The sequence below is a fragment of the Medicago sativa genome, chromosome 5, assembly GCF_051527215.1.
Source record: "Medicago sativa cultivar Bolivia chromosome 5, Bolivia_mono, whole genome shotgun sequence".
In the NCBI taxonomy this organism is placed as follows: Eukaryota; Viridiplantae; Streptophyta; class Magnoliopsida; order Fabales; family Fabaceae; genus Medicago; species Medicago sativa.
The window spans coordinates 206,278-223,252 of record NC_140753.1 but is presented as its reverse complement, the minus strand read 5'-3'; the positions used below and the strand labels follow the sequence as shown (position 1 = coordinate 223,252).

At 35.3% G+C, this 16,975-nt stretch overlaps 2 protein-coding genes across 2 annotated transcripts; one reads left to right on the top strand and one right to left on the bottom strand.

Moving 5' to 3' along the window:
• Nucleotides 1–1,088: 1,088 nt before the first annotated feature.
• On the top strand, nucleotides 1,089–11,093 carry LOC146918805 (Spc97 / Spc98 family of spindle pole body (SBP) component). The gene is made up of 14 exons (XM_085712033.1): nucleotides 1,089–1,414; nucleotides 1,518–2,102; nucleotides 2,187–2,393; nucleotides 2,499–2,810; nucleotides 3,345–3,469; nucleotides 3,646–4,770; nucleotides 5,916–6,057; nucleotides 6,171–6,330; nucleotides 6,497–6,660; nucleotides 7,551–7,636; nucleotides 7,878–7,977; nucleotides 9,022–9,083; nucleotides 9,894–10,038; nucleotides 10,434–11,093. Exons 1-14 carry the CDS (start codon nucleotides 1,253–1,255, stop codon nucleotides 10,602–10,604), a joined length of 3,546 nt encoding a protein of 1,181 aa, XP_085568159.1. The 5' UTR covers nucleotides 1,089–1,252; the 3' UTR covers nucleotides 10,605–11,093.
• A 3,320-nt stretch (nucleotides 11,094–14,413) lies between these two features.
• Nucleotides 14,414–16,221, bottom strand: LOC146918804 (uncharacterized). The gene is made up of 7 exons (XM_085712034.1): nucleotides 16,160–16,221; nucleotides 15,954–16,058; nucleotides 15,725–15,851; nucleotides 15,560–15,631; nucleotides 15,260–15,329; nucleotides 14,765–15,158; nucleotides 14,414–14,674 (listed from the first exon to the last, which is right to left on the bottom strand). Exons 1-7 carry the CDS (start codon nucleotides 16,203–16,205, stop codon nucleotides 14,649–14,651), a joined length of 840 nt encoding a protein of 279 aa, XP_085568160.1. The 5' UTR covers nucleotides 16,206–16,221; the 3' UTR covers nucleotides 14,414–14,648.
• Between the last annotated feature and the right edge of the window lie 754 nt (nucleotides 16,222–16,975).

Here is a 16,975-nt window from a genome sequence, read left to right as displayed (position 1 = left end):
TTAATAATTTTTTTATCATGGTTAAGCAATATTTATTTTACTACTTTAAATAAAGAGTAAATTACACTCTCTTTTCCTAAGAGAAATTTGAATTACACTCTCCTCCTCTTTTATGTTAAAATATATACACTCCTCCCTTAAAAAGTAAATTTTATACTCCTTTCCCCTATAAGATGCTTGAATTACAACTCTCTCCCTTAATAATTAAATATGCACTACATTTTAATTTATTTGAACATAAATAAATATTTTTACGATATATACTAATTTTGAACCACCATTTGAGAAAAATAAATTCATTTCTTTATAATTTAAATGTCAATGATAATTAAATTTAAATATTTTGCTATTAATTTTATAATTTAAAGTATAAAATTAACTTTTAAATAACCATACTTTATTGTCGTTAGTAATTTTTTACATATTTGAATTTTATTTTGGGTTGTTTCATATTTTATAATAGGTTTAAAACTATATGTTAATGAAATTGTGAATAAAAAATAGCAAAAAATATGTATTCAAATTTTTATTATATTAAAATAGACCCGCAATACTATTTTTTTCCGAAGTGTGTTAGGTTATTACTTTTTTGCTAGATTATTAGAAATAAAAAAAAATATTGAGGGAGTGAAATGTAGATTTTAACGTAAGAGGGGATGAGAATGTAATTCAAACTTCTCTTAAGTTAGGAGAGTTAAATAATTTATAGTATGTTTTGTGTAAGATGAGAGGGGAGTGTATATTTTCACATAAGAGATAAGAGGAGTGTAATTTAAGCATTTAAAGGGGAGAAGAATATAGTTTACTCTTAAATAAATATAGGCAAAATAAAGTATTTTTTTGTTTGAGGGAAGGCAAAAAATAAATATAGGCAAAATAAAGTGTCCTCGTGAGCTTAGCTCAGTTGGTAAGGAAAACGTATAAAATATGCAAGGTCCGGGGTTCGAATCTTGACCACCACCAAAAAAATAGGCAAAATAAAGTCTAGGGTTCGAATCCTGACCACCACCAAAAAAAGGCAAAATAAAGTTAATTAGTTCAAACTTTTGTTTAATATATAGATCTATCTCTAAAAAAAATGACTTTACATGGAAGGATTAATGTATTTTCATTCTAAATACTAAAAGAACTGTTGAAAAAAATGGTGTGTTTAAGAGGAGAACCCAGTGAGCGACATGGAGTAAAGTAGAGTTGTTCTGCAAATTCTGAGCGTGAGGCGGCTTTTACTACTGAATTGAGTGAGATTCGAAATATGGAATGGGAAATGAGTGCTTCGTTGTTACAGAATTTGAAGTTACACGATCCATGGCTTCCTCCTAACACTTGGGAACAACCAACATCCCTTCTTCCTCTTCAACTATCTTCATTTTCAAATTCTAATTCTAATTCTAATTCAAATCAAACCACTCTCTCTGTAAGTACTCATTTTCAATTTCAATTTCAATTTCAATATTCTCTTCTTTCTTTTCATCTTCATCTTAATTAATTAATCTCTCTATCTGCGTGTGACTCTTCAGGAATCCAGTTTGGTTCGTTTGGTTATGAATGCAATGTTAGGTTCCAAATCATCCATCATCGCTATCCATAACCGATCTCCCTTCTTTTCTTCTTATCATCCCAACACCACTTTCCTTCATCTCTGGAATCGTGCTTCCACCACTCACTCTTTCTCAAATATCCTTCAATCCATTGCTTCCACTGCTTCTCTCGTTTTCCTTCTCCGTCACTTCGTTGATCATTTCACTGTTTCCCTCCCTCCCTGTACTCTTGTTAATCAAGCCTTTGCTGTTGCCGTTGGAAATGTCTTGGAAGGTTACATTTCTGCTCTCCACACTATCCACGCTTCTCTCATTCTCAGACGTGCTTCCTCCAAACCTCTTGATTGTTTCAACACTGTTGCACATTCTGAAATTACGCTGCTTGAGTTATATCTCCACACAAAACAACTCAGAATTCAGATTCAAGCCCTTGCCAGTATATGTAACCTACAAAAGTGGGCTCATTATACTGATTTCCAAGACGTTATTGCTAAAGCTACTTCGGAATTTGCTGACTTCTACAGAGGAGGGACCTTATTAACATTTTTGTATCATCAATTACAGGTGTGTATATATAAGTATAGATAATGACCTGACTAAAATGCAATTTCATGATTCATAAATGAACTTATGCATGTTTCTTTTTAGGTTGCTGATTCTGCTCACTGTGCTCTTCTCAAGTTTCTTTTTCTTCAATCATGTGAACCGTATTGTGGGTTTATTAGATCTTGGATTTTCAAAGCTGAAATCCATGATCCCTACCAGGAGTTTATTGTTGAAAATTTAGAATGTTTATCTCCTAAGTCGCATGTTAAAGCTGGTAATTCTGTTGACGTCCCATCTGCAAGTATCAGGGTAACTCTTTTCTGTGCTGACCTGCAGCCTGTTTTTTCATGTGTATCAATAATGGACTATTGCCTTGTTATATTGATTCTCATAGTGAGAACTTCTTAATGTCAGTTGCGAGATGGAGTTCCCATTCCTGGATTTCTCAAGGACTCATTGGTTCCACTTGTTAGAGCTGGTCAGCAGCTTCAAGTACTATTGAAATTACTTGAGCTGTGCATTGATGTTGCTGCTGGACAACATAGTTCTGATGACTTTCTACCCTGCTGGAGCGGCTTTTCAAGCAACAGTCTGTCTTATTTCTCTCCACTGACTTTCAACAAAGATACTATAGATAATATGGTGCTTGCAAGAGAAAGCTACTATAGAAGGATGAATGAAAAAATTGAAAGCCTTTTGAGCAGCTTAGAAGTTAGATATCAGCAGGTAATCGTACTGCATAGTTTTGGTTTCTTGTACAGTGAACTTTTTATCTCTATTTACTTTCAGTTATTTTGTGGTACCAATACATAATTTACTTTCAAGAGAATAGAAAGGGATTGCAAGGCCAAAAATTCAAGATATTATCTTACAGGTACCAATGGATGAAGAAATGCAGAAAAGGCGTCAGATTTTTATTTTATGAAGAAAAAAAACTATAAGCAAATTCACTTAAAACGGATGTAGGTCATACATAAGGAAGAAAACAAATTATTGTGATACTTTCTAACTAAATCCATCCCATTATTGATTTAGAATTATGTCTGTACCAAGATCTTTTCCTTCTTGTTTATGTCAGATGATATTAAAAATATCCTATAATATTTGGATCTTATCTTCAGAGTATCTTAGATTATGTCTTATGATTTGTTTTCATACTTCTTAGATGGAGAGCAGAAAAAACTGCTTTTCCCACTACGAGTAGGTACTTATTTTCTCTCTGTTTTTCGTTCTCATGCTTGAAGAATTTCCTTTTTGCAGGTACCTATGCATGCTCCAGTTTCTTCTTTTGATAATGATGTGGGGACTCTAGACAAACTAGGCCAGCTCATGTCAGAAGACGAACCTATTATCTCTCCAACAGAAGATAAAAGTTCTTCAAATATGTAATCTCTTACTTTCATTCCCCTCCTCCCACCCCCAGGAAAAATGTGCGTGCATGAAGATGCATGCACTCAATAACATGTTTATCTCATTCTCTGCTTGACATATTAAATATTTGTCCTTACGACTTTTATTTCCCTTTGTTATTTCGTCATTGATGTTTTGTAGAAATTCTCAGGGGATCTAATAATTTGGAATCGGATGTCTCAAGTACGGAAGACGAGATGTCTCTGCTGGAAGATATGTATGGTCAATCTGAAAGTTCATCCTTAAACAGCTCTGAGGAGCAATTGGAGTCTGATCAGCTTAGTGGCTGGCCTTGCCCAACAGCAGGACAACAAAATCATCTATCTGCTTTAAGCTTCTTGAAGTTCACTACCTTAAATAGTTCAATACAAAATTCCTGTCATCATGAAAATCCAGGCAGTGATTCACATGAAATATGTGATAAAATGGACGCTGTTGATCATTTGATGAAGTCCTCCAATAAGGGAATGATATCAAGTCACATGTTTGACCCTCAAAATCCTGAGAATTCGTGGTACTCAAGTAAATTCAGTATTGAACAGAGAGGTAGTTGCATTGACAGTCATTCAGCAATGGACGATTTACTGAAAAAATCATTTGATGCTGATGGAACTGTTGAGCAAAAGATGACAGAAAAGCACCTGCAATCCATGAAATATTCCCAGTTATGTCGCGTTGCTGTTAGTGATTCTTTGAGTGTGGAAACCTTGAGTGAGGACCAACCTGTTAATAATACGCCGGCTTCATTTTTGTGTGATTTTCAACCACTAAAAGTTGGCCATCAGTGTAATCTACCTAGCATTAATCCCTTTAGTATGAACCCAATGTTGACTAGAAATGTTTTGCCTCAACAAACAGCAGATTGTGCACAGACATTTCCTTACTTCAACTTTTCTACTGTAGAGGACCCTTGTAAGGTTTATATGGACAAGTTACTCACCGATTCAATCTGTACAAACACATATTCATTTCCACCGGATAGCTGTGCATCTACTTATGGTAATCAGAATAATGATTATGGAGAAATTGGCTGTGGTAATGAAGATGGGTTGGTTGATGAACCCAAATATGGTTTTGATGCTTCACTGGATGTGGTGGACCATAAACAATATGTTTTAACAGATACATCTGGTGGGAGCAGCTGGGGAAGACTGCTGGGCAGTTTTCGGAAAACTGTTGATTGTGATGCTACTCAAAGGCAGACTTCGTTGTCAACATTTGAGATGCCACTTGATATTATAATTGACAAGTGCTTAATACAGGAAATCATGGTTCAGTATCCTTATTTTTATATTTATTCTGGTAACCTAATTGAATGGTTTAGGTATGCTGTTTTATATTTCATTGCTTTATAGCTTCTATTATTTCTTAGCATGATACTCGATAGGTATACTATACAAGAACTTGGGGAACCCTCCCTTTGATGTGGGAGTTGGGATTTAGGCACTCCATAATGCCCAAGTCTCTATCACAATATGCCCTTGAGAATGATAGGCGATGTCACAACAACTACACTTTACAATGCTTTACTCGGCCTTTTCAGTCAGTTCTTTCTTAGGTAGTTTTTCGAGCTACCGACAAATCTGATACTAATTGATATGTATCCTAGCACTTGGGGAACCCTTCCTTAAAAGCTAGCTATCAAGCGGAAGAACCAAACCACTTAAATACTCCACAAAGCATCCCCCGCTACTCGATGTGGGACTTAGGCACCCAGTAATATCTGGGTCCTTTCAATACTGTTCATGCATCGGTAATGTTGTCAGTTGTATTATCTTCTATAAATTAGTTAATGCAGCCTCAGTTAGCTTCTTTACTGATGGGTTAGAAAGTTATACAATCAACAAGCAAAAAATCACAAAGGAAATGCAAATATTACTAATTCCTAGTACTATATTTTATATTTTGAAATAAAAGAACGATTTAGTGGTGCTTCAATATATTTTCAAAAAAAAAAAAACAAGCATACCATACCCCATCAGGTAGGACAAGCTACATGAATTAATTGATGCCATTTAGAATTCATGCTCCATAGTAAATTTGTGCTATGAGTATTTGTAAAGAGTCCCACATCGGACAAAATATGGTCTAAGCATGTGTTTATAAGTGGGGCCAGTCCTCACCTCACAAGCCGGTTTTGTGAGGTTGTATTAGGCCCAACCTTTCTAAGAGTATTATTGTACCAAACAAAGTGCAAAATATACAGTAAGCCTGTATAACATGTAATATGTTGAGGCGGACAATGGTAATTTATTGGTCATGTTTAGAATTTATGTGTGAAAGTTGACAGATGAAACAGTGTAGAATAAGCATTATACAATACGTTGAATTTTATCAATATTCTCAGATTCAAATGGGTTGGTATGATATTTCTTTTGGAAAGTATTATGTAATAGCTTTGCGTGTCCTTAAAGATGCTAGATACAATTATGTCAGCAAACTAATCATCAATGTGCTTGAGGAGGCATTTAAGTTGCAAGAGCATCTTTTAGCACTGCGGCGGTATCATTTTATGGAATTAGCAGATTGGGCAGATTTGTTCATCTTGTCTCTTTGGCGACATGTATTCCTAAATTCTGATTGACAATGACTTCCTTAATATTTCATAGCTTTGATTTCTGACTATAGTCTACAATCTGAACGTTTATTCATTCTTTGTTTTACTTAAAATCACAGAAGTGGTCTGTTACAGAAGCTACCGAGAGACTTCCAGAAATTCAAGGCCTACTTGAACTGTCAATCCAGAAGTCTTCTTGTGAGCAAGACACTAATAAGAATAGGTTGTTTGTGTACATGAAAGGACATGGAAAATTGCCTCTTTCAGCATCTGCTATCGGTATATCTATACTTCTACTACTAGAGATCCAGTATTTTGTTTTTATTATTGTCTTATTTGGTTTCATTAATATTTTCATTTTCATTTCAAGTTTGACAAGCTCACCCCACCCCTCCGTGGAAGGTTAAATTATGCTTCTGATAAGGAAATTCGTAATTAATGGCAGGGGTTCGTTCTTTCGATTTCTTAGGACTGGGTTACCATGTGGATTGGCCACTCTGTATTATTTTGACACCTGCTGCGTTAAAAATATATGCTGATATATTCAGCTTTTTAATACAAGTGAAGCTTGCCTTATTTTCATTGACTGATGTGTGGTGCTCATTAAAGGTTTGGTTTCTTGCAGCCGTTCCCTTTTTCTTTTCCTGTTGTTATTATTGCATAACTGCATTTATTTTTATCCTCAGTAAGATTTTGATTTAGCAATTTCGTGGCAGGAAATTTCCAATTTAAAACAATTGAACACTTAGGTTAAATATGTCCAAAGAGTTATCGGCGAGTAACTATTTATTGCCTTAATGTTTTCTAAACTAAATTTTTCCACTAATTTTGAGCGAGGACTGTCAAAGTCTTATTGGATTACTTTGGTCTATCTTTAGTTGATGTGGTTTTTCAAATTTTCAACACCCCCTCATGCATAGGATTAGATATTTCACATTTGGAGTGAAGTTTTGCAATTTTGGACATGCCACATGTTGGATCGACTCTAATAGACTAATACCATCTCAAAGTTTGGACATATGTCCAAAGAGTTATCGGCGAGTAACTATTTATTGCCTTAATGTTTTCTAAACTAAATTTTTCCACTAATTTTGAGTGAGGACTGTCAAAGTCTTATTGGATTACTTTGGTCTATCTTTAGTTGATGTGGTTTTTCAAATTTTCAACACCCCCTCATGCATAGGATTAGATATTTCACATTTGGAGTGAAGTTTTGCAATTTTGGACATGCCACATGTTGGATCGACTCTAATAGACTAATACCATCTCAAAGTTTGGACATGCCTTGCATGTTTCTCTATACTTCATTACGAATAACTTTGGAACAATGTCTGAGAGCCTGCAATTTCATAAGTCTGCAGCATCATTCTGAAGTGTATAATCTGATATCCCGAATTGTTTCTATTGCTATGAGTTACATTTTATATTCTGATTTTTCAAGGGAATAAGGGATTTTGATTTTATTTTAGTGCTTATTTTCTTTCAATTTTGGTGAACAGGATATGGCACATATAACCAATAAGGGTCTAAATGCTGAATCACACCAGCCTGGGGCAGGGCATCTTAATATATTGATGAAGATGAGGTATATGTACTGGATTTTTTTGGGAAGTCTGGGACCATGAACTATTTTTTATATGATAGGCCTTCTTCTGTGGTCATATTATCGTCTTTAATGTATGCCTTGGAGGTTTGGACCATGTGGTCTAGGTGGGGACACTGTCTTGATGAAGTCCCGTGAAATCTTGAATATTGAATATTGAATATGAGCTTCTTTATATGTATATTAGCACCTCTAAGCATCCTTTCTCCACTTTCATTGACAGGCACCAGATCAGCCATTTTGTATCTACTTTGCAGCAGTATGTGGAGTCACAATTATCACACGTGTCATGGTGCAGGTTTCTTCATTCCCTTCAGCATAAGGTTTGAAGCCAATGCATCTATTTATTTAGTTTCATTTCTTTGTATCCTTTTCTTCAATGTATAAATTGATGCGTTTATGGAGCTTTATAAGTATTTATTTTCAGCGCAAAATCACCTTTTCTGAACTGCTTATGTATTCTGATCTGTGTCTTAATAACTGTGGTCGCTTAGTCGAAATGAAGGTCTGGCTTTTACTTTCTATCTTTTGGTTAAGCTCACTGCATACAACTGCATGGGCTGTGCCCTTCTTAGGAGACTGTATTTCTGTTTTTATTGTGGGAGAACTTGATATAAGACAGGAAATAAGAGAAAAAAGATAAAGACATCCTGAACATAATTCTTTAGGTTGCATTTGACTCACATCTCATTTCTAATCTAGTTCTACAAGCACTATTAGGAAACCAGTTTTAATCCTGTAAGGATCAAGGCTTTTAGCTTCCTCTGCTTTGGAACAGTTTCTGCTGGTTAAAGTTAAATGTTTTAGTACCAGGTTTTGGGCTGTGTGCAATTTATATTATTCTTTGGTTTGAGAAGAATGCTTGCTTTCTTTAAGGAGTATCTCATTACCCTTTCTTTAAAGAGGGCCAATGGGGTTACGGGCAAAATATCTGTTTTTAGGGTTATCTTCTTTGACGACGCCAATCTGCCACATGTTTTTGAGCTGTACCTGCCTGTTTATTTCTTTATTTTATTAATTATTAATGAATGCTACCTCTGGTCCCATATATGAGAAGAAAAATTCAGGACTAATTTAACGCTACAGTTTTGAAAGTTCATTCCAAATATTACCTCGTCATTAAATGTTCCCCCCACCCACTTACATGGAGAAAGATGTATTTCTAGTAAACATGTGAAGGATTTTAAAGTAGTTTCAGCAATTAATACATCTTAAAATTTGTGGCTTTTTCTTAGAATTGGGAACGAAAAAAGCACCAAACATTTTCGTAAAAATTAAATACTCTACACGGCTAGATATGATGATGTGTATGACTTCAAAATTCAATCACTATATCAATGTTTTGGATATTCCCGTCATTCATGCAGGTGAAAGATATGATGGATCTCGAGTCAGTGCACACAGAATATCTTGCTGATTCGTTAAGCATGTAAGTTTACATTTAATTGCTACTTATTATTTATACAGACAGTTACTAGAAAGTCAGTTTTGAGAAAGTATTTTGGTAATTATGATTACTTAGCTAACAAATTGAATCATGAATTTGTCTAATCTGGTTTTCCTAGTCAAGATCTTCACCAATATCTGCCTGCATGCCACCCTCTAGGCAAGCTCTTGCTAGGCTTGGCAATTGTGGCTTGGGGGGGGGAATAGTTCTTCCGTCCACATCCACAATTTCATTGCATTATCTTCAACCCAGCTCTATTTCCTGTGTGGTTACTCCTTCACAAATTGACTGACATGGATGATTTCTAAATTCTTTTTTCAACATCTGACACCCATCGCTGCCCCAACATAAGCCCTAGTCAAAGTGGATTTTTCCCATTAATGTCGGGGTGGGCTTTGGTGGGTATCCACGGGGTTTGGTCCTCCGTTGTAATACTGATTACTAGTTAACTAGGTATTTGCTTACTGATTAATTTGCAATCGATCAGTATTGTAATATTAATAACTGGTTATCTGCATACTGATCAATAATGTAAAGCTTATGTGCAAGTTTGATGTGTAAATAGGGTAACTATTTAGTGCAAGTTTTTGAACTTGTACCCACCCACAAAAAAACCTTTGGATTTGGAAGTTTTCTTCCACAACTCCTAAAGAAATTTACAGCAAGAGGAAAAAAGAACATTATAGTGTCACGTGTCATAATTTTAGTTGGAAGACATACGCACTATAGGACTAAAAATATTTTCCATAAGCTCAGAGGGTAAATAAGAGGTTTATGCATGTATTATTGCAGATGTTTTCTGTCTGATGAAACAAAGGCAGTGGGCAGCATTATTGAGAGCATTTTGCAATGTGCACTTGATTTCCGGTCTTGTCTTACAATAGGAGCTTGTCGGGGAGACTTTTTAGGAGAACTTTCTACAATCAATATATCCCAGGTAAACCATGCACCATATGCATCACATATCTGATACATTTATACTGTTTTCCAGCATATTGGCGTCTCAATTATAGACTTCGCGAGTCATTACTCTTAACTGTCGTTGCTGTGTATGGCAATATGTATACGTCCCTTTATTCTACAAAACTTCTCAATGTTCACACTTATTATTTCTAGGGTCTGATTCCCTCGAAACAACCTTATCTTTGCCAAAAGGCCTTTTTGAAAAACATACGCATTAGATAAGAACATAACAGAAAATGGAACATCCTATCTTGAACATGTTAGTTATGTCATCAAATATTTTGATCCTATCCGAGTAAACAATACACTGACCAGCTGATGGGAACCAAATATTGGATCCTAACACCAGCTGTTTCTAATTATTTCCAGGTGCTTTCCATAAAGCAAAAGTTTGAAAGAAGTCTAAATGAATTGCACGTCTGCTATGTCAAGGAACCTAGGCATGTGAATTTTGGGCTTTCTCGTTTCTGGGAATATCTCAACTATAACGAATATTATTCAAATGTCAACAATGGGATGATGAGGTACTGTGCTGTCTGAATTTTGCCAGCTGTGATGAAGAATAATGACATTTTGCATCAGCTGTTGGTTAGGAATCCCGCTTGACAGGTCAACATTGGTATGTGGCTGTGTACAAGGTATTCCCGTGTTTACATCCTCGGGTTTTAGAAGTACAGTTGAATGTGTTGAAGTTTTTTCCCTTGGCTGGTTTGCCAAGTCATGGATGTTACTGTTGGGAATAACTTGATAGAAAAAATTGTATCTTTCATGCACGAAGATAATAGAAAAATGCAAAAACATTAAAAGGCATTGCATCTGTGACATGTCAGGGACATTATGTGTCGGGGACATTATGTATGTTCCATGGATTTGCTAACGTTAGTTGAGATTATGTACATAATAGGATAGGAGAATGTCTGGGTTACTTTCCCCATGATAACGTCAAAATTTACTTTGTAAAAAGAAAAGGAACAAAGAAAAAATGTTGATATCAAATGCATTATATTCTGCTCGGTTCATGGTATCCAATCTTGATTTTGCCTTGGACATCTCTACCATGTAATTCTGACTAGAGTCGTATACTATGGATTGCGGTCCATCAATCAATGTTATTATGGGAAAATATTATATTATTTTAAGGGAAATGCTAAAGAGTGCCCTTAGGGCATTGGTTAAGAGGACAAAAGTAGAAATGTTGTATTGGGAAATTGTGAAAAGTGAAAGATTTGACTTTTTAAAAGTGAAAAAATTGTTGAATTCAATGCAAACTTTACTAATTTTGATTTCCTTAACGAGTGTCCTTAGAGCACCGATTAGCATAATCCTTATTTTAAATGCACACTTTCCTTTTTCTCTCCTTATTCTACCTGGAAAAAAAAAGTACGAAGAGGCTATTTTTTTTTTTTGACAAAAGTACGAAGATACTCTATTATTTTACTTATTTGTAGCATTTTGGTTTCATTAATGATATTAATTTTTATGCAGTAAATGTGTAAAAGTTTTTATACACATGCATCTAATCAAATTATATCAGTGTCATTTTTTTTTTAGGAAATCATAGTGTCATTTTTATGAGTTAGTTTTTAAAATATCTCTACAAATATCTATCTAGATTTCATGGAATTTGTGTGAAAAAAAATAAAAAATAAAAATATTGCACCGTTTGTGTATACAAATTGTATCCTTCATTAAATAGCAATTTTTATAACACAATATTTTTTTTCTTAAACATTATTTATTGTAATACACTATGATATTGAATTCGATAAGCAAATGTTCCTTAAGTTAGTGATTATGTTAGTTTTCAGGATTGAATCCGGGATCTCCTCTTTAAAACTTCTTTAATGTTTCTTAGTTCATCAACTGAACTATCTATGTGGGACGATATTTAGATTTGATTTTTTTTTTCAACCTTCGATTCACTTAGAACATCTCCAATGCTAGTATTTTAAGTGGTCCTCATTGCTATATCATGATTAATACTTCAATGTTTGATTCCTTAAAACGGATCTATGAAGTGACCCTCACATGTTTGCTCCCATATTGGAGATTTAATCATTATAATATTTCTTCGTTGTTTTATTGATAAGCAATCACTTTGTTAGAGAAGATGCATGCATTCCTCTTTCCTCATATCCCATATCACAACTATACTTAATGTCATATAAATGACAATCCCTTTTGAATCTTGTCTGATGAACTATAAGCACGTATCATAGAGAATGGATGGGAGAGATTAGGGGCATCAGTAACATAAGTGATAGCTAGTGATAGATAGAAATACCATATAATATATAAAAGGAGAAATACACCTTTCAAACATATGACAACTTATTTCAATTTGTTCTTCACACAAGGCACAAACAGCATTTGGTACCTCTAAAATCACTCTCCTCCAAAACAAATTGGCCTTTGCAGGGAGTTGTCCCACAATTGTGAAGAAAAATAACATACGTTGGAAGGAGCATAAACAAAGATCACACGGTTGGAAAGGTTTTACTGACCAAGAAGCTTTGAGGATACTAGATATACTAGGTGGACTTCACCGAGAAAACCTTATCCATATCACCCTATCAACACCGTCTATCTTGATGGGATAATAAAGAAGCAGAAGACAATATAGACGATAACTTCACAAGTAGTGCAGCTTCCCGAACAAATAGGATCCTCCTCTACCTAAAGTCTATCCGGCCAACTCACACGAGGACTAACAAGATCATGTTGTTGCTCCGAGACATGATATAACCTATGGAACACCTCACTCCATGATGAAGAGCCTGGCTTAAAATCATGCCAAAAGTGAATTGTAGCCCCATCTCCGATCTTTTTCCCCCAAGAACTAGTTTGAGGGTGAGTCACAAAATACACCTGGAGGACATAAATCATTCAACCCCACTATTCGCTACTCCACTCAAGTTTTATGCAAAGTAACACATAGGTTATCAGGTGGACAACTTTTGCACCAACCGGTAGACCAAGATACTAGAATACAATCGTACATTTTTAAAAATTTGATGTCATAATGAGGAATGTCTACAATACTCCAAATATTATGCACCGAGGTCTTCCTAAAAGAAGTGTGTCATGTGCATGCTGTAAATGTGATATTATCAACCAAAAAACCCCTAAATATCTTATATGATTATGCCCTCCTCGTTAAGTTCACTCAGACCCTCAACCACTTATACAAAAAATAAGGGGGACAACATATCTCCTAGTTTTAATCCCATAAATTCTATAGTATAATCCCCTTGTTTTTTTGTTGAACATAATCTACAGACACCAATAATCTTATATGAGAACAATCACCACAAAGGAAATAATAAAATTAGATACCAAAATTTATGTGGTTTAGACACCTTTGGTCAACATCAATACATCCACAAACTTCTCAACAAATCCAAGTTTCTCTCACTCGCAAGAGACTAATACGAATTGAAGTGTTTCAACTCTTCAAAAGACCCATAATTAGGGGTGAAATAGAAATCTGATTTCTTCAAAGAATGTACAAATATCATTCCCACATATCATTCTCACTTTTTAACATATTTGAAAATTATCCATCTCATTTTTCCAAACATGAATGTAGCCGCTCCATGATTCAAACATTAAACCTCAACAATTTACGGTGCATTGGAATTTTCCCACTTCCATTAATATTTAGAAATTTGAATTGGTTTAGAAGAAATCATTCCTCAATTAAAATTTCTAAATTTCTACAATAATAAGAAAAATCACTTCATTTTCATCACTTGGCCTTCTTATGGCTCGCACTCTTTTTTGGGTCAAAGATAAAGAGATTCCAATAATAAAAGGTCAGATGGAAGACCCACTAGCTCTCTAATCATATTACAGGCACGACACCGAAAACAAAGGGATTCGTCCAATTACATACTCCCTATAATGGATAACTACAAAACACGAGACATTGAAAACTATAACGTAGTTATAACTAATCCCCCGACAAAAGTACAACTAAGACGCCGAAAACAAAGGGATTCGTCCAATTACATACTCCCTATAAAGGATAACTACAAAACACGAGAGACATTGAAAACTATAACGTAGTTATAACTAATCCCCCGACAAAAGTACAACTAAGGAGCAAATATTATTTCTGCGGGATTTCCTTTGATGGGTTTGGCGAGATTGTGCAAAAACCGTAAAATATAAAGAAAAATGTGTAATGTAGGGAATACTAAGCCCACTCACTCCATAACATGGATGGGTGAATACTGAATACCCAAGTTTGTCATTCTCTGTGTATGACCAATTGGATACTAAACAGTCCGCATGTATAATGTAATTGAGAGCATATAATGACTTTCAGAAGCAATAAACAACTGATATGATGCCACTAATCCACATCTTTGTTATAATAGAATGATAGATTTGTACCCAAAAAAATAATGATAGATAGTATATCTAGAAAATAAAAACTATCTTTATGACACATAGAAAATAAAAACTTAGACAAATGCTCCTAATGTAGAGATATAAGAAACAAAATCTGGGCAAGATTGTACAAACTAATCATGTACAAAAGCACGGTGGTTCCTTGGTAGCGAAAGTAGCATATGTGTGTCAATATGGCGGTGGAGGGTAGAATCCTGAAAAAGGATGTGATTGGAAAGGAAAAAATTATTAAAGCAGTAGATGTGAAAATTGAAATGGTTGGCAGAGAAACAAGAATTACTTACCAGCGTTTGGAGGATAACCTGCAGGTGGAGGGTATGATGGTGGTGGATAAGCTGAAGATGGCGGATAAGAGTGGGGAGGAGGGTACGGTGATGGTGATGATGATGAAGTTGGTGGATAGGGAGATGGCACTGAAGGAGGGTATGGTGATGATGATGAGGGTGGTGGATAGGGAGATGACACTGATTGAGGGTATGGATATGTTGAGGATGGTGGATAAGAAGATGGATTATGTGAGTGTGAAGCAGCAGGGTAAGGTGGTGGTGGTTGTGGATAAGCAACAGCAGGTGTTGTTGGATGGTGATAATTAGAGTGTGGTTGTTGTGGGTAGTAGGAAGGAACAGGATTATAGGATGGGACTGCTGTATAGGGAGTATGGCTTGAGGAGCCTGGTTTCTGCAATATATTAGCATCCCAAACACACTTATTAAGAATCAACTCCAATTGTTATTATATATATGTAAATGTAAATAAATAGTAATGAAAATGTAGGTTACCTGGTGATTCACTTTGGCATTGGCACTGGCATTGGCATAATGCAGTATGAGTTTTACTTCGCCTGCGTGTCTGTCAGACAGACAGGGGAAAAGATGCATCAGACATAGTCATAATAATTACAATGAAGTGAAAACAAGTGTTGCCTAATGCTAACTGATTAAGTCTCTTGTTAATTTCTCGCTACCTACGATCATCAATAAAAATCATGAATGACTTGTACCTAAGAAACAACTGTATCAATCAACCATGTCTCATCTATAATTTCGATATGGATGAGACAAAGGAATACTGAGGAGTACCTGCCAGTTTTAGTTTGAAGTGGCCAAGAAGAGTCGTCAAAACCTTGAGAGAGAACTTTGTGTAATTGAACCCTAAAATAAGACAGAGAATATAGCATGAAAGAATAGTCATAGATTAATAGCAATAGAAAATGATTGATAAGAAGTAGTGAATTGAATAGTTACTTTCCGGTGCCGATAAAATCATCGAAGGTGACGGTATTGCTGTTCCAAACGACAACATTGATCTCACGAAGGCCTTCAATTAGAGGAAGTATGAACTTCTCTTGAAATACAGGGTTTTTTCCGCCGTCTGGAATTGAAAGAAAGAGTCAACGATTCAAATAGGGTCAACAAAGTGAGTGAGTCATAGAAGAAGAAGAAGAAGAAGAATTGAAAGTAGTTACGAACGAACCAGTGCATGTTCTTGTTCGGAACTTGGTGGAAGCGTATTCGATGCAAACGTAGGGATCTTGTCTTGAAATCCATTCAGTGTCTTTCAATTTCGAGCAAGAAACGACTACGATAAATAACAGGAAGGAAGGAAGGAACAATTCATCATCTCTTAATAATAAAAATCAAAACCAAGTCAAAGATTAAAATCAACTGAATTGATCTTACCAGTAACCTCGAGAGGCTGGCCTTGAATCCCAGACATCATCATCATCGTGAGTGAATCAATTGAATATGCGCACACAGATTTTATTTTATTTTATTTAGATCACATCACCCGTATCGTATCGTGTGTGTCTTCATTTAAATATTTTTTTTTTACTAAAATTAATTAACCCACGTTTGAGAACATATTAGACCACTCGAGAGGGGCCTACGGCCTAAATTATTTAAAGCATAGCTCAGCCAAATCGTTTCACATTAAAGTTCACTTAGAATTTTTTAACAACTTTCATATTTTAGAAATTCTAGAGTCTTAAGAGTCTGTATCTGATTTGTATTGTGAACATCACTGATTGTATATCAAGTGTTCAACCTCAAACATTTTTCTTTGTAATTCTGTTTGAATAGAAGTCTCTTGCAGTTGTGCTTAAGCATAGGAACTCTCTTGATTTTGTTCTTGAGCATAGGAAATCTCTTAGAGTTGTGCTTGAGTAGTTTGAAGTCTCTTCCTAGTTTTATCAGTGAGCAGTTGTAATCAAATATTGATTTTAGTGAACTCTCCTTGAAAGTGCAAGGGGGACAGGACTACTTCCGGTTTGTGGAAGGAACCTGTATAATTGTTTTGTCTCTTTCTTCTCTCTCACTCTGTTTTTATCCGCTGCATTTAGATTCTGAACCTCACTTCAGAAGTTGAACTCTATCTGCTTCTAAACAGTGACTTCAGTAGGAGAAATCGAAGAAAAAGCTAACACAACTGTAGCAGTTTTGGCCCCCCCAAGGCAAAAAAAATAATAAAAAAATAACATGTGGCACTTCACTTAG